At 41.0% G+C, this 18,863-nt stretch overlaps 1 protein-coding gene across 1 annotated transcript in view; it reads left to right on the forward strand.

The window, feature by feature from the left end:
- Positions 1–18,863, forward strand: part of esama (endothelial cell adhesion molecule a) — a 95,780-nt gene that overhangs the window by 65,517 nt on the left and 11,400 nt on the right. The window contains exons 2-3 of the mRNA XM_052039997.1: positions 15,344–15,492; positions 17,122–17,323. Of these exons, the coding sequence (XP_051895957.1) occupies positions 15,344–15,492; positions 17,122–17,323 (351 nt within the window). The remainder of the gene's footprint in view (positions 1–15,343; positions 15,493–17,121; positions 17,324–18,863) is intronic.

Here is an 18,863-nt window from a genome sequence, read left to right on the forward strand (position 1 = left end):
CAGGAGTTGCCTAGGGTAGTGTCCTGGGCCCAGCCATCTTCAGCTTTCATCAAGGACCTTCCTTCTATTATAAGGTCAGAACCAGAGAGATTTGCTGATGATTTTTCGGGGTTCAATTCCATGAGCAACTTATCAGCAAAAGAAACAACCCTTGTCTGGGTTCAGCATAGACTGATATGTGACAGGTAACATTCGCTCCATGTAATGGCAGGCAATGACTACTTACAATAAGAGAGTTTAACCTCTTACCCAGATGTTCAATGGCAATACCATCCCCACCATCAAATTCCAGGAGGTCACCACTGAACAGGAGTACAATGGGACCAACTACATAAATGCCAGAGCTATAAGAATAGGTCAGAGACTGGGTATCCTGTGGCAAGTGACTCACTTCCTTACTTCCCCAAAGCCATGTACAATTCAAAAGCCAGGAGGTTAATGGAACATTCAGATGCTTAGATGAATGCGGCTCCAACAGCACTCAAGAAGCTTGACGGTGTCAAAACAACTTGATTGGTCCCCCTTCCACTGCGCTACAGATTATTCCTTCTATCACCAGTGTACCATAGCTGAGTCATTTGCAAAATGCACTCTGGTTACTTGCCTAAATTGTTCTGACAGTACCTTCCAAACTGTTGATCTCTGCTACCAAGAAGAACTAGGACTGTGGGCATATGGGAACACCATTACCTCCAAGTCATACACCGATTCGAAGGCTATCACTGTCACTGAATCTAAATCCCAGAACACCCCATCCAACACTTTCATCAAAAGGACTGCAGAACTTCAAGAAGGCAGCTCACCACCACTCGCTCAAGGACACTCAGTGACAGAGAACAAACTCTAGCCTTTCTAGTGATGTACACATCCTTTCCATGGATACATTTTTTAAAACGAAATGACTTTAGAATCATACAGTGTGGAAAAGCTCCACTCAACCCTCTTGCCACTAATAGTCTCTGAAGGAACTCAGAATCAGTCAGGTTTATTATCACTGATATATGTTATTAAATTTGTTGTTTTGCGGCAGCAGTACAGTGCAACACAAAAATTACCATAAGTTACCCAAAAATAAATAAATACGTAGTGGAAAAGAGGGATAACGAGGTACAGTTCATGGGTTCATGGGCCATTCAGAAATCTGATGGCAGAGGGGAAGAAGCTGTTCCTGAAACATTGAGTGTGGGTCTTCAGGCTCCTGTACCTCCTACCTGATGGTAGTAATGAAAAGAGGGCATGTCCTGGATAGTAAGGGTCCTTAATGATGGATGGTGCCTTTTTGAGGCACCGCCTCTTGAAGATGTCCTCGACGGTGGGGAGGGTTGTGCCCATGATAGAGCTGGCTGTGTCTATAACCCTCTTCAGCCTCTTTCGATCCTGCACATTGGAGCCTCTGTAGCAGGCTGTGATGCAACCAGTCAGAATGCTCTCCACTGTACATCTGTAGAAATTTGCAGGAGTTTTTGGTGACATACCAAATCTCCTCAAACTCCTAATGAAGTAGAGCTGCCGGTTCACCTTCTTCGTGATCACATCAATGTGTTGGGCCCAAGATAGATCCCCAGGATACTGATGCCCAGGGACTTGAAGCTGCTCACCCTTTCCACTGCTGACCCCTCAATGAGGACTGGTGTGTGTTCTCCCGATTTCCCCTTCCTGAAATCCCCAATCAATTCCTTGGTCTTGCTGACGTTGAGTGTGAAGTTGTTGTTGCGATACCTCGCAACCAGCCAGTCTATCTCACTCTTCTACGTCTCCTCACCGCCATCCAAGATTCTGTCAACAACAGTGGTATCATTGGTGAATTTATCGATGGTGTTTGAGCTGTGCCTAGCCACACAGTCATGAGTGTAGAGAGCAGTGGGCTAAGCATGCATCCTTGAGGTGTGTCTGTGTTGATGGTCATCAAGGAGGAGATGTTATTTCTTTCCCCACTGTCTTGTAGAATTTCTATTTTGTCTATTTCTTTTTGATGGTGTTTTATGAATCTGATTCCTCTGTCTTTTTAAGCAGAACAGTGTGGGTCACAGCAAATTGCTGCATAAGTAAATTCTCCCAATGGTTCCTTTGCCTATTATTTGTGATCTGTTTTCAGGCCACTGACCTTTCCCTTTGTTTACTTTGTCAAAACACTTCAAGGTCTTGAGTTGGAGGCTGATCACAGATTAGATTTGAATAGAAACAAGAACGGCACAGAAAGTTGCAGCTCAGTTTGGACACACCCTTGTTTGGAAACTGTACCCAGCATTGTACAGGAACGTTACAATGAGTACAGGTTATTTGCTAGGAACCTATATATAACATCTCATATTACAAAACTCTATATAATGACAAATCATTGTCCTGTGATCTCTTTTTCCTTTCTTGTGCTGCAATAAAAAAGTCAATATCGATACAGTAGTTCAAAGGTCATGAGCATAAATGCATTACCTGATGAATAAACCTAATATGTGCTGTGTATTTTTGCATCAGCCAATCAGAAGTTTGTTAGTGTCTTCCCACTCTACTGCCATTGTTTAGCTATGTAGGTGTAATTTTTTTGGTTAAGTTTATTTATTAATCATGTCTTAGTTTATTTTGTATTGTACTTATATTTTTGCATGACACACCCTTGGATCAAGGATGACTTGCTTCCATTCCAGTGTTGTGGGTTTTGAGATGACTGATGAGGCCAATGGGAGCCAGACACTTCCACAGAAGGGGGAGGAGGTGCCTGACAGTGTTAGGGAGTGAGTAGTTAGTGAGGTGGTCCTGTCCTTCATTGTTTATGGAGGGGCTCCAATACATGAACTCGTGGTACTCAATCCCACCCCCAATACTCCTTTCCACTTTGAGCGGTGTATGGACTGGGGATTCCCAAGACTCAGTGAGGGTGTTACAGCTTTTATCAAGGAAGTGTTTGACCATATCTTTGAATCTTTTCATCTGTCTGGCTGGCAATCTTTTCCCATGACAGAGCTCAGAATGGAGAATCTATTTGGGATTCTGGTGTTGGTAATGTGAACATGGCCTGTTCAATGAAGTAGATTGAATGCATCTAGAGCCTCCATGCTGGGGTCGTTGTCCTGGGAGAGAACACTAACATTGAATTACTTATTCTTCCAGAGAACTTGGCTGACTGCGCAGGGCAGTTGTAGGTGCTATTAGTACCTTGACTGCTGTAGTTAGTCCAGGTCTCAGATGATGTACAACTATATTAAATATCATTAAACCAGCACTGTTTAACAAAAGCCTACTACATTTTGAAACATTTGTACTCATCCCCTTCTATTTTATACAAGTGCCTTCTATGATGACATTTTGTGTAACTAAGTGGCATCCCCCTTGCAATATGACATTTTACTTTAATTACACAATGCTGCCCCCTTGTGTATCATTCTATGTTGACACTGGTTGGACCAAATGCCTTTGGACTTCACTCTTCATAAGAGTTCTGGAAGTGTATTTGTTTCTGGTAATCAGACTCCAGTAGGGTTTAATGTAGCTTTGCTGGTTAGTGGGAAGCAGAGAAATGACTTGTCAAACAGTGGATGGTGTATGAAGCCTCAGGTGAGACGAGTGGTGAAGATTTTAATTTTGTATTAGAATGGCTTATTAACCTAGACAAGTGGGTTCAAGTTAATCGACAGGAGATGGGCTCCACATGTAACAGCGCAAAGTGTCAGAGAACATGGGATAATAGAAATAAAATGGATAACTAACACAGGTAAAGTGTATAATCTAAGTAAGAACTTGACTAAACAGAGTAAGCTGAGAGGGGAAGTGGAAAGGATATTAAGACCAGCAAAGAGAGAATGTGGGTTAATATAAAAGGAAACCCAAGGGGTGTGTGTGTGCTGTGAGGGTTGGGGACTATTGAGGACCAATAAGGTGATCTATGCATTGAGGTGGAGGGCAAGGCTGGAATACTTAACAAGTACTTTATATCAGTTATTACCATGGAAAAGATGTTGCACGTGTCTCTATAGAAGGGGACGCAGTGGAGTGAATGGAGGGGCTGAAAATTGATAACAAGGAGGTATTAGAAAGATTTTGCTGTGCTTAAAGTAATTAACCCACCTGGCCCAGATAAGATATTGAGAGAAGTGTGGGAGGAGGTTGCAATAGAGCTTACCTTAATATTCCTGTCCTCGGGGAGATGCAGAGGCCGTGTTCAAAGTAGGTACAAGAACACGCCCATCAACGGTTGGTTGAACAGAGCTGGGGAAGGGGCATTAATCAGGGGAAAAGAACAGTGGGCCGACCTCACTGGATCAGCAGGCTGCCTGGCCTTGCCACCCCACACTTCCATCCCCCTGTGCTTGCTGTTCCACAGTAGGAAGGATGCTCTCCACTTCTGGGGAAAGACCTGCGACACTCTGTACTACAGGTATACTTGATAAACCTTTGACTGTCAAAGGCTGTAAAAGGCTTTTTTTTATCATTTTTTTAAATGTCTCTATCAAAGACAAAGATTCTTGTCTTAGAAAATTAGACATAATTAAAACACATTTTAATAAATTGGTTAATAACTCATTCAAATACTAATATTTAAAAAATATTTAATGTTTATTTAATGTAAGATCAAGAAAAATAGTAAATTCCTTATCTCCAGTTACTATTCTGTCCAGGATCAGTGACCCCAGTCAAATGATAGGTCGCTCTTTCTCTGTCCATCCTCTCCAGCACGAAGCTGAGGTTAGATGAAGTGCATTCAGACCAATGGACACAATGGTTGGGCCAGCAGCAGAGCGGGAAGTCAAGTGTCCTGGCATCTGGGGTTCTTGGATAATTGACTGCATGTGCTTGGAAGCTGGATACTTCCTGAGGCGGGAACTGCTGATGGCTGATAGTTCTGATCAGAACAATTCAGAGAAATTGGAGAAGTGTTGAGTTAATAAAGGAACACCAGCATGGATTTGTTAAGGACAAATGGTGTATGACTAACCTGATTGATTTTTTTGAAGAGGTAACATTGAAGGTTGATGTAGGGGAGTGCGGAAGGTTTTTCCATGTAGGTTTTCAGTAGGTGTTGGAGACAGTCCCCTGCCAAAGGCCGAGGGACAAAACTGAAGCCGATGGAATAAAGGAGAATGGAAGCACGGGTGAGAAGTTGGATTGATAGAAGGCAAGAGGGTTTGATAACCACTTGTTTTTCAGGCTGGAGGACAGTAGACTGTTGTGTTCCTCAGGGCAGTAGGAAGGGTGCTACTCTTTTGACATGAATGGCTTGGATGTAAATTTCCAAAATTTGTGGTTGATACAAAATTTGGAGCTGTGATCCACAGTGAGAACATTATACTGCAGGACATAGAATGGCACAATGGGCAATTAAGCGGCAGATTAAATTTTATGCAGAGATGTGCAAAATAATACCTCTTGGCTGAAAGAACGGAGATACTGAACTGCAGCAATGTTACAAGGTATATACGAGATCTGGCTCTGTGTTCATAAGCCTTTGAAAGTGGAAGGGTATGTTGAGGAAGCAGGTGGTAAAACATTTGGGGTCTTGATCATTGTGCACAAAAGCAGGCAGGATACATCGAAACTTTGTCAAAACATTGGTTAGGACTCAACTGGACTATTGCAGCCAATTCTGGTCACTGTACTTCAAGGAGGATGTGAAGCCCCTGGAGAGGGTGCAGTAAAGATTTACCAGAGTGATTCCACAGATGAGGGATTTCAGCTATGTTACACTGGAGACGCTGGGGCAAAGAAGGTTGAGAGGAGATTTGACAGCAATGTTCAAGATCCTGAGTGGTTTGGATAGGGTGAACCTAGGGAAATTGTTCCCTTCAGTGGATGGTTCGAACATCAGGGAACACTGGTTTTTAAAGTGGGAAATAGATACGGTGGGGATGTGAGGAAAATGGCTTCTGCTCAGACAATGGTTATGACCTGGAACTCACTGACTGTAAGGAGAGTGGAAACAAAATCAGATCGGGCTTTCAGAAGAGATCTGGATCAACAGTGGAGGGAAATGATTTGCAGAGTAATAGCAGGAGGATGGGATTGAGTGGAAGGCTCCACAAAGAGTTGGCACAGATGCAGTGGGCTGAAAGTTTCCTCCTGTACGCAGGCATGGTAGTGTAGCAGTTGACGTAACGCTATTACAGCACCAGCGACCTGGGTTCAATTCCGGCCACTGTCTGTAAGGAGTTTGTATGTTCTCCCCATGTCTGCGTGGGTTTCCTCCAGGTGCTCTGGTTTCCTCCCACATTCCAAAGACGTACACATTAGGAAGTTGCAGAACACTCTACTCAAAAGAAGCATTTCACTGTGTGTTTTGATGTACATGTGACTAAGAAAGAAATCTTACTTTATCTTATCTTATGATTCTATGACTCTTCCAGTTCAAATAAAAGACCTGGGGCCCCATCCCATCTATATCTGTACATCTTCTCTGTTGGTTATTTTGAGTTTTCCAGCGTCCACTAAATTTTGCTGGTTTGTCTTGCTTTACTATTGCTGGCACTGAGGTTTGGCAAGGGCTGTTCTTGCTGCTGCTACCTCAATTGAGAATGAATTGAATATTGGTACACCAAGTTCTGCTTGTCATCAACCTAAGGATGTAAACAACTTAGCCACAAAAGACTTGTCTGAGGTTGTGACCAAAAATGACCCTACCCAAGCTGGGTGGAATGTCCTTTGGGGTAATTGGTACCCTGTTTACTGTCTCTCATTGTTGCTTTGAAACAGAGAGGAGTAAGGTACTAATTCCTGCAATTCTTATTCAATAAAAATCATGTACAAAAAAGGATGTTGGTCAAACTGACTGCTTACACACAGCAGAATATCAAGAGTGGGGCTTGGATGAAACCCAGACAGAGACCTGCACTGTATGATAGAACCTCATTTCACTAAGAACTGAAACCAATCCAAATAAATATAAAAAAATGCTTCTACTTCATATTTAGGAGCTTAAAATGACAATCCTGTTTAAGGATGCAATCAAAGAAATTGATCTGGTTTAAGAAAGAGGGAGGTTTAATTTAAATTGAAGCGTTTTTCTATCTTTGCAGCCTAATCCCTTTTAGATACTGTTTAATGCCAGTGAGCCATATATAGGCAGTATGTGCTCAGCGACATCTGCAATTTGGAATTCATAAATTGCTGTAAATCTGACTTCAACATTTGAATCAATAGATTTGTTACTTTTATAATGTGTTTATACCTATAAAGGACATCAGGTTACATTATTACATAGTACTTATTTTTGATGTTGTGAATAACATTGAATTCTAAGAAGAGGCTGGTTTGAGATGAACACTTAATACATCTCCATGAGACTGTTCTGTTCATTACTTCAGTGGTAGTCGTAACCCACTTAAAATAAATGCTTTAACAACTATGGTATGATAAAAGGAATGTCGTGGAAATGTGCTGGTCCTTGGACCAATCTTTCATGGGTAATGTAAATTGTATCATCAGCTCTAAACTTCCTCCCCAGAGATGTGCCTGCTAATCGAAATAAGAAGAGTGATTGAATTAATTGAGCAGCCATAGCTTCGTTTGACATCTCTGAGGTAGTGGGGATCAAAGAGAAACACATCTATTCAATTGCTTCTCTATGAAAGAAATATAGACGTAGAATTTCCTTTTATGTCATCCAGGTGTAATCAGGGAACCAGGGCACACAAACTCCTCGGTCAAATTTGTGAAATTCTGTCAGTTGTACTGTTTCTGGAAGGCTCTTCAAATTTAACTCAATTTTAAGTGCACAGGAAGTAATTAAGAGTGTTTTCATCAGCAATTTTTATATTGGTAAAAATCTACCAACGAAAGTAGCAAGTGCTTCAGTATCATTTTAAAGACATTTTATGTGATTTTTAAATCTGTTTTTTTTTGTGTGTTAACATCTAGTGTTCAACATTTGGTGCTCACAATGTAGTCTCCACACTGGAGAAACCAAACACAGACTCGGTGATGACTTTGTGGAGCACCTGTGCTCAGTCTGCAGAACAACCCTGAGCTTCCCGTTGCCTGCCACTTCAATTCACCATCTCACTCCCTCTCTGATCTCTCTGTCTGTGGCCTCTTGCACTTTTGGAATGAAACCCAACACAAACTTGCAGAACAACACCTCATCTTCTGTCCGGGCCTTCCAGGCTCAATATCGAAATCTCCAGCTTTAGATACCACGTTCTTTCTTCCTGTCTGTATAAGAACACTTTTTGCCTGCCAACCATCTTTTGCTTTTCCTCTTTGTGTATAGTCAGACCTGCTGAGCATATCAAAGTATGCCAGAGCCACATCAGCAACAAATTACACAGCCATTGTAGCCACGTGACTTCACCCGATCTGAGAAAATTCCTTTTATTCCACCCATTCTCTGCCCCATCTTCTCTGCTACCTAGACTAACTTGTTTCTCTCTTCCTCAGGTTTGATGAAGGGCTCCTCATATGAAACATTAACATGTGTGGGGCTTGAGGGGTAAAGTACAAGTGCTAAGTAGAATATTTGGAACACTAATAATGAATCAAAGTGTTAACCCTTAAGTAATTCTTAAAACCTAAATGGGAGTGGCCATTTTAGGAGCAAGAGAAGGAGATTCCAGAGGCTGAGGGGCTAGATTGCTGATGCCTCAGATGTCAGTGGTGGAGCAAGAGATGTTGATGCATTGGGTAGAGTCATAGGATGTGAGGAATGGGAGATGGGATGGGAGGTTAATAGAGATGGGAATGATAAGGAACTTCAATGCAAGGGTGACAACTTTAAACTGAAGATGATGTTTGGCCAGAAGTCCATGTTGGTCAACAAAAACATGGGTGCAGGGCAAAGGATATTTGATACATTTGAGGATGTACAGTAGGCAGCATATACTCAGCAGTGATTTAGTTAAGCTGAATTTTACAAAGGATAATAAGATGAGAGCAATAGAAACACTTTTATGCTTTAAATTTTTGTCCAGTATGAATCCTAAAACTTAACTTATGTGGGAATATGAATCTGTGTTCCATCATTACTTTGGTGAACCTTACTTAAAGCACGTAAAGACTGTTCTGTGGAGTATAATGCTATTTGATCTTTAGATCTAGTATCTACCCATCAGTTTGATTTATCAGGACCATTCCACATATAAGCTCAAATTTTTCATTCATAGTTTACTGATTCTGAATGAAAAAACTCACCTGAACATCTTCTTAAAACTTGGTTTATATTTTAATACACTGATAAATCTCAGTTGGCGATGTATTTCATAATGTCAGCCACAAATTGTGTTGAAAATTGAGGCTTTTAAAATCTCTAGAAAGGCCACAGGAGGGATTTACTCAGAGGATGAGAGATTTCAGCTAAAAGGTTAGACTGAAAAAATTGAGGTTGTTCTCATTACATTCACCAATTACGGGGCACAGAAGGTAAACAATTATGTAATGATGGATCAACCTTTGTTACTGTTGAACAGTGACTGGTTGGTTTCACACTGTGCCGTGAATTATCTTTTGTTGATGTGAATGTTAAGTAAGTTTATACATAGTATGAAAGCATTTCTAGGGAAGCATTTCTACAATTAAAACATATGACTCTAAAGCAAGTTCTTGCTTTGCCTCCAATTCTGCATTTCATTATCAATGACCATCAAGGTCCTATGGCTGCTCCTGATGGAAAATGGTAATTCATGAAGGCCGGAGTTAAGCTATTTAGCCTACTTATGATTCATGTTCAAGTTGGTCTGATTAATACTTATAAAAGAAAACATCACAGAGAAGGAATTGAATTATTCGCAGGAAGGGTATATCAGATCTGAAATTTGCTTTTCAGTGAAAACCCATAAAAAATTACAGGGATTCTTATATATCTCTGAATAAGGCAGTTAAAAAAAACAATTTCCATTCGTTCAGTGGGGAAGGATTAAAAAGCAGCACAAATATCATCAATGGATGGATGGAAAGTATGTTCTTACTTTGATTGGTGCTTGGATTAGAAAAGATTATTTTGATGTGAAGGATTGAATCCTTATTGCTTGGATACTTGAGCTGTAATTCCTTCCAATAACAACTACATGAACATTTTAATAATCTATCCTCCTTGGTTTACATGAATCTGCGACAATTCCAACAAGTATTGCTTTAGTTGAGCAGGTCAAACAGATTTGTATAATTTCCATATTTTCAAACTTCCCGTTGACAGTGGGTCTATTATGACCCAACATCAGAAAATTGCAAGTAACCTATAAGTCTCCTTAGAATGGGTACATCTTGCTTACAATCACACTACAAATTTATTACTGATCAATAATATGAACAGCTGGATCTGCAACTAAAATTGAACCAGGAGTTTCAGATAGGGCTATAAGTATTGTGTTAGGAGACCATGATATCTAAACATGGAATTCCCTGTTCTCCCTCCCAGTTTTTTGGGAATAGCAGTTGAACGAGGCATTCTCCCGCTGTATGCCCGAGGCAACATTATTACTAACCAACAAAAATTAAATGAATGAATTGTTTGTTGACCTTACAATTGGTTCAAGAAATTCACACCACTTAGTCACTGCTTCAGTTGCCACCATAATAACAAAGAATATAACTATACTGGACAAAGTGTTTCAATATGAACAACTGTATAAAAAATGACTACTACACCATCCTCTTAGAGATAAATAATATGAGCATTTCTATTAAAATAGAACATGCAATTCATTCTCTCAGTTTATTATCTGAATGGAGGATGAAAGCTACCCCAAACCTAATGTTCCATGTTTTGCTCCACCTGAGGCCACTCAGTTCATCTTGTAGGGTCTACATTTTGTGTACTTTGATCACACGATAAGCTAACACAAATGATTAATTGTCAGCAAATGAAAATTCTCCCCAATAGGGAAAAGAGAAATTAATTACTTTTAATTACCGCTAGACCTGCTTACTAACTGCATGTGTAGATAGTCTGAACAATTTTTTACTCACTTGAGTACAAGAGTTGGGATGTTATGTTGCAGCTGTACAGGATGTTGGTGAGATGCACTTTGAAGTATCGTATGCAGTTCTGGTCTCCATACTATAGGAAGGATGTGATTAAGCTGGAAACGGTGCAGAAAAGATTCACAAGGATATTGCAGGACTGGAGGACTTGAGTTATAAGGAGAAACTGGACAGGTTGGGACTGTTTTCCCTGAAGCAAAGGAGGCTGGGGGTGACTTTATAGAGGGGTGTAGATAAGGTGGGTGGTCACAGGATTTTTCCCAGCGTAGAGAAGTTTAAAACTAGAGGGCGCAGGTTTAAGATGAGAGAGGAAAAATTTAAAGGGGACCAGAGGGGCATGTTTTACACACAAAAGGTGGTGAGTAGATGGAACATGCTGCCAGAGGGAATGGTGGAGGTGGGTACAATTAGAAGATATTTGAACAGGTACATGGATTGGAAAGGTTTAGTGGCATATGGGCCAAATGCAAGCAAGTGAAATTAGCACCTTGGTCAGCAAGGACAAGCTGGGCTGAAGGGCCTGTTTCCGTGTTGCATAGCTCTATGACTCTATCAATGGAAACAGATATTACGGAGGCACACCCGAGGTTTGGAATCACTGATGATCTCCCACTGCTCTTTGGAAGTGTTCAATTTGCTGTGATATTTAGGTACTAATGTAGCCTATTCCTTTGAAGAGACTCTTTCTCTGTCCAAAAGTGAGCTAAATGGGAAAATTCACAAATTTAATTGTGACTAGTTATGGTTACTGGTTTCTCCAGATTGGCAGCTATTGAACTCTCCTTTGGGAAAAGGTCATTTTTCTGATTATGGAATGAAACAAAACATATAAGCTCGAACTTTTAATTTTTTTCACTGAAACTGATAAAACTCACCCTAAGACCTTCCTAGAAATTTGGTTTGTATTATGTTACACTAATAAATCTCTGTTGACAATATATTTCATAACTTCAACCAGAGTTTATGTAGAAAATTGAGGCTTTTAAATTGAACATGTTACAGAAAGACCACTAACCATCACATTTGTTTTTAGGCATAGAATATACAACACAGAACATTACAGCACAGTATAGGCCCTTTGGCCCATGATGTTGTGCCAACATTTTATCCTGCTCTAAGATGTATCTAACCCTTCCCTCCCACATAGCCCTCCATTTTTCTATCATTCATGTGGCTATTTAAGAGTCTCTTAAATGTCCCTAATGTATCTGCCCCCACAATCTCTGCCAGCAATACATTCCACGCACCTACCACTCTCTGTGTAAAAAAACTTACCTCTGACATCCCCCTTATACCTTCCTCCAATCACCTTAAAATTATGTCCCCTCATGTTAGCCATTGTCACCCTGGGAAAAAGTCTCTGGCTGTACACTCGATCTATGCCTCTTGTTATCTTGTACCCCTCTATCATGTCACCTCTCATCCTCCTTCTCTCCAGAGAGAAAAGCCCCAGCTCACTCAACCTATCCTCTTAAGACATGCTCTCCAATCCAGGTAGTATCCTGGTAAATCTCCTCTGCACCCTCTCTAAAGCTTCCACATCCTTCCTATAATGAAGTGCTCAAAACTGAACACAATACTCCAAGTGTGGTCTAACCAGAGTTCTATAGAGCTGCAACATTACCTCATGGCTCTTGAACTCAATACCCCGACTAATAAAGGCCAACACACCATATGCATTCTTAACAACCCTACCAACCTGCGTGACAACCTTGAGGGATCTGTGGACGTGGACCCCAAGATCCCTCTGTTCCTGCACACTGCTAAGAGTCCTGCCATTAACCTTGTATTCTGCCTTCAAATTTGATCTCCCGAAGTGTATCACTTCATACTTTTACGGGTTGAACTCCATCTGCCATTTCTCAGCCCAGGTCTGCATTCTATAAATATCCTGTTGTAATCTATAGCAGCCTTCTACTCTATCCACAACACCGCCAACCTTTGTATCATCAGCAAACTTACTAACCCATCCTTCCACATCCTCAGCCAAGTCATTTATAGAAATCACAAAGAGCAGTGGTCCCAGAACAGATCCCTGTCAATATATATTAGTGATGTTAATTTAGGCAGAGAGGGGAAAAACTGGTTGAGTAAACGTGGGTAGGAAGGGCTGACAGGATGGATATTATTTATTTTCATTACGAATTTAAGAGCAATTTGTTTTTAGAAATGAAAGCATGATGTATTTGCTAAGTTTATTTATTAATCGTCAATGTACTTGATTTTGCCAAACAATGATAATGAAGAAAACATCCTGAAATGGACCAAAATTAAAAATTGAGACTTTAAGCTCTGAGTACACATGACCAAACCATCAAAAACAGCTCTAATTTTGAAAAAAAAGATCTAGAGAAAAGGCTGAGACCTGTGGCACAAGTAAGGATGGAATAAATGGGAAAGTGATGATTAGGTGAAAGCTTATTCCTGAATCGTGAAAGTAAGATTGCATTTATATAGCACCTTTCACACTGCAGGATGTTGCAAAGCACTTGCAACTAGTTTTGAATTGCAGTCAAGTTCAGGGTCGTGAATGCGGTATCCAGTTTACACTCAGCAAGGTCGTACATGAACCAAACGATAATGATCAGATCATTTGTTTCTTTGGTGCTGTTTGGGGAGATAAGTGTCCACTAGTGAACAGACTCCACAGTCGTGAATGCCATCAGACAATGCAGACAGTAAGTTAGCAGGGAATGAGGGTGTGAGGGGTGGGTGGTGGTGATGGTGGATTAAGAGCAATGAAGACTGCAATAGCATCACTAAAACAGAGACACAGGAAAGGTAGTGATGGAGCAAAAGAGGCTGCAGACTGTCTTGTCCTCCACAGCATATTGAAGCACCCTGAGGCTTGCCTACAGGAATTTGAGATGAAAACTGTTCGCTCCAGTTTGTAACATAAAGAATGCAGTTTGGCCATTCATTGCATTGTTCTTCCTGTTCATAATTGCAGAACTGTACTAGCTCTGTTCACAGCTAATGATGTAGGAGAGATGCTATTCATTTCAGTGGAGGCAGCCTAATTAACTGTCGTTAATTGCACAACGTTTTGCGTTATATAGTGCTACTTCAGCAGAGATAGAAAATATTTCGGCACTAGGTAGCTCTAAAGCAACTCCTACTGTAGTTTTGCTTTTTACTTGATGAGCTATTTGTTTAAATTGCCCTCTTGATCTAAAAGTGGGATGTTTTTTCATCAAATTTACAATAATTTATTGCCATCTAAAATGTCTCACCTTTGTGTTAACAAAGGGAATGATTGAGGGAGGTCGCCTCATGGAAAAAAAACATTCCTTATTTTCAGCTTTTAACATTTCATCAGGCATTCCTATCACAGCCACAGCATGACTAAAAGGCAGAGTGATTCCCCCTCAGAACTTTCCATTTGAGAGATTCAGACCAGGAGGAGCATGACTTTGGTACAAACAGAGATCCCACCACACTGCCAATTGTAGCAACTCAGCTGTACATTGGTTGGGTCTTCCTTTTAAATATAATGGTTCAATTTTGGAGAGGATCTGACCCTGTGGCAATCTAGTGTGAGGATAGAACCTCTTGTGTGTTTGACAGTGAGATACTCTTGACAACTCATCCACATCTAGTTAAGGATAGGTGCAGGATAAATCTAGTTTAGTGAAAACCCAGGCTCTGGTCAAATTAGTGTGCTGTCTTGAGATGTAGCAGAGCATATTGTTCGGGGTTGCCTGCATGACTGAAGTTACTTTGTATTTGTTGCCCAGTCTGACTGTATAATTTCAGCAACATTCCTTTCCTTCCTAGTTTGACGAGTTTTTCCCTTGCTTGGCTCTAGAAAAAATAAAGCACCAGTTGTGGTTTGCAGTAGACAGATTTGACACCAGGTTTAATTTTTAAGTATGAGCCTTGGGTCTGATGAGTCCTGTGTAGACAACCTTGTGTTTCAAAAACAGTGTCTCCATAAGTCACTTTTGAGTACCTACGTGGACTCTGAATAGTCTTCAGAGCCATTTGTTGCCTAACAATAATGGGCTAGTCTGCAGATACAGCGAGTAATTAGAAAAGCTAAAAGAATGTTATTATTTATTGTTGGGGCAATTGAATGCAGAAATAAAGAGGTTATGCTTCAGTTATGAAGAGCATTGATGAGACCTGTTCTAAAGTTAACTGTACATTGTTGGTGTTTTTATTTAAAGAAAAATGTCAATGCATTGGAAGCAGTTCAGAGGTTCACTGACAAATACATTGAATGGTCAGGTTGTCTTAATGAGGAAAGGTTGGACAAGCTGGGCTTGTATCTGTTGAATGTTAGAAGAGTGAGAAGGGACTTGACTGAAGATACAATATCCTTATGGGTCTTGAGAGTGCAGTTGGGTCTGTCGAGTTAAGGTTACAATCTGATCAGTCTGGAGTGGCCTACTTCTGCTCTTAATTTGTTTGAATTATAAGAAGTTTCTGCTGTCTTTTGCAGATGTGGTATCACAAGGATTGCAGCTGCAGATGCAGAACAGACAGCAGGTCTCTATTGGCAATTCAGTTGTCCTGACCAGCCGGATTGTCACAGACTCAGCATACTTCAATGTCGTATCTGTGGTTTGGACCAAAGGAATCTCAGGAGTGGTAAGTGAATGGAGGTCCAAGTGATATCACAGCAACTATATAGTGTGGAAATTGAGGTGACTTAATCCCTTTTGAATTTTCTTCGGTTTAAAGTTATTCAGCAATGTTGCTCTGTTTTCTCGACTGTAGCTTCCAATCGTGGTTTTACTATCAGAGGGTAAAACACTGAACCTGATGGGGATTCTAACAGCAGCATCGACATTAAGAATTCCAAATGTCTACATTTTGTGGTTGGCTCCCAGAAATGTTTTGGTATATCCAGAAATATTGATGAAAAACACAAAAGAAAATCCAAAGTGTTTCAAATTGTGTTCAGTTCTGGTCACCACATTATAGGAAGGATGTGGAAGCTTTGGAGACGGTGCAGAGGAGATTTACAAGGATGCTACCTGGGTTGGAGAGCATGTCTTATGAGGAGAGGCTGAGTGAGTTAGGGCTTTTCTCTTTGGGGCAATGGAGGCTGAGAGGCGACTTGATAGAAATATATAAGATTATGAGAGGCATAGACAGAGTGGACAGCAGCACCTTTTCCCCAGGGTGGCAATGGCCAATACTAGAGGTCACCCGTTTAAGGTGTGTGGAGGAAAGTTCAGGGGAGATATCAGAGGTACGTGTTTTACACGGAGAGTGGTGGGTGCCTGGAATGCACTGCTGGGGGTATTGGTAGGGGCAGATACGGCACATGGACGAAAGAAAAATAGGGGGTTATGGGAGGTGAAGTAGAGAGGGGGATAGATTGAATGGGGATAAGGTTTATATAGGTTGGCACAACATTGTGGGCTGAAGGGCCTGTACTGTGCTGTAACGTTCTATGTTCTATGTAATTGGGTGGCAAGAGAATAAGTCCTGATGGACATGTGAGAGACAACAGGATACAAACAAGTCAGGGAATGGGATAGATGGGATAGCTCAGAGTCAGCAGAGACTTGATAGGCTGATTAGCTTCCTTTTATGTGGTCAGAGAATGTGTACGTTCCTCGTTGTGGTACAAGATGGAATCAGAGCTGGGCAAAATCTTTCTGGACCCAGGTGCACCAGATGTACTTTTTAAATATCTCGGCCATTTACATGGGCTTGGGCATCTGCAGTGTTGGCCTTTATTCTGCTGGGCTTCACGTTGGAAATCTGGGCAAGATGAGCAAGTGGAGCTGTTGGCTGCCAGCCTGTGGGATTTCTCTCTGGGTAAAGGACGAGGTGTTTTTGCTATGCAAGCCCACTCCCAGCTTCCGAGGGATCCCTTGTCTCACAGTGATGGGACTGTGCAGTGGAGACTGACCCCACTCCTCTCTCATTTACAGTACGTTGCAAGTATAGCCTTGCTCTACACCAGCTGAAGCTGGTATAATCTAGATGCAAGATGAAGTATATGGGGACACAGTGAAATGGATTCTTGGCCTTTGCATCCGAGGATTGAAGAGTCTTAGGAGAAAGGATCTGGGAGTTAGCTCCTTGAACTACTGGCCCAAAAATTGGGAGATTAGTACAGTTCTACATTAGCAGCAATTCATAATTAACATCAAATTTGATTAATTTTGATTAGTGTTAAGGAATATAGTGATTTGGTTTGACTGACTTATATACCACACTGCTAACTTTCCTTTTCTTGTGTATTTGTTTTCTTCTCTGCAGATTGCAATGTATGCCAATAACAAAACGGTGATAAAATCTCAATACAGAAACCGTGTTAGTTTCCTGCATTCGAAGCCAATCAGAGATGTCTCCATATTTATCAACAACACCAGTTTAGCTGATTCAGATCACTACACTTGCACCGTGATCACTGTAAATCCTGACTCAATGCAAACTGGAGAAACCAACCTGTCTGTGCTGAGTACGTATTATAGTCTGCTCATCCCAGCTTCACTGTGGTCTCATGACTTTGGTTCCCAGAATGCACTGCATGCCTCCCTCAGGTTTTGAGCCAGTGACCTGTGGCTACAGAGTGAGGATATAGTGAGAGCGGGAGAGGCCTAAAGAGAGTACGGGGTGGTTGAGGGATGATGCAGCAGAGGCTACAGCTGCCGTAGGGAGGAAAAAGGATTTACCAGAATTGGCTAGTCATGTGGTATGAGGGCAGCTGTAACTACATAGAAAAGGTGGGAGAATGAAAATAGTCAGTTAGCCCGACAGTAGTAGTGGGGAAATGTTTGAATCTGTTATCGAGAAGCTGATTGCAGGGCTCCTAGAACATAACATTGGGATTTGGTGGCGTCAGCATCGATTTATAAAAGAGAAATTGTGTTTGACAGATTTTTGACATCGTAACCAAAAAGAGATAAGGGAGGACAAGTTGACATTTGGTATTTGGACTTCTAGAAGGTCTTTGATAAAGTGCCACTGAAGAGATTATAAAACAAAATTAGAGCACATTGCCCATTGCAGTATCGAGGAACACCTCATCTTCTGCCTGGGCACATTGCAGCCTGCTTGACTCAGTATTGAATCCTCCAACTTTAAATTACTCACCCTTCTTTTTGTTTGTATGAGAATCAGCCACTTCTTTTTCTTTTTTGTGTGGTCTGGCATGCTGGGCTTGTCAGATAGTGTTCTGTTACCAAGGATAATAAATGTAACGAGTAACATTTTACACTCTACTGTCATCATCCCCATTGTCCTTTCAGATGCTTGAATTCCAACTGAGTTAACAGGATAGTTTGCATTAAGTGCTGCAGGAAGATCCACCATTAAGATAGGAAGATATAAGGAAAGAAGAAGGTGATATTTAGTTAATAGGAGAATTCAGCTTTCTTAAGGCATTGGAATTCTAGTTTTTAATTCCAGATGTATTTAATTATGTGAATTAAAATTCTTCAGTTGCCATTATGAGTTTTGAACCTGTATCCCCAGAACAATGGTCCATGATACTAGTCAAGTAACTTAGCCATAATGCTACTATACCAGTAATACAAAATCAATAATTTATGATTAATTCAATTGCAAACTGTCTAGGTTTATTTCTGAGAATAACATTTCAGGATGCTGTATGGAAGTGATTTGAGATTACTTAGATTGCTTCAGTGGAACATCTGACTCCAAGGCAAAGATAACCAAAGCTCTTCGTTGCTGAGGTTCCTTCAGTCATTCCTTGGTGCAGGGATTTATCATTGTGATGCTGGATCATGCCATTAAACAGGATGGTAGAACGCAGACTCCCAAACACACAACGGCCATCTCAAAGCACAATGGCAATAGATGCAAGGGAAAACCAACACAAGCTCCCCCAGAGGATTCATACCATTCTGATTTGGAAATTCATCATCACTGTCCAAATCCTAAACCTCCCTACGCAAGAGCACCATGGGAGTATGTCATTCAGAGGGGCTGCAATATGCGGGAACAAATAGAGGTGGTGAATAAATCCTGGCCTTGCT

This window comes from Pristis pectinata, chromosome 27 (genome assembly GCF_009764475.1).
Source record: "Pristis pectinata isolate sPriPec2 chromosome 27, sPriPec2.1.pri, whole genome shotgun sequence".
In the NCBI taxonomy this organism is placed as follows: Eukaryota; Metazoa; Chordata; class Chondrichthyes; order Rhinopristiformes; family Pristidae; genus Pristis; species Pristis pectinata.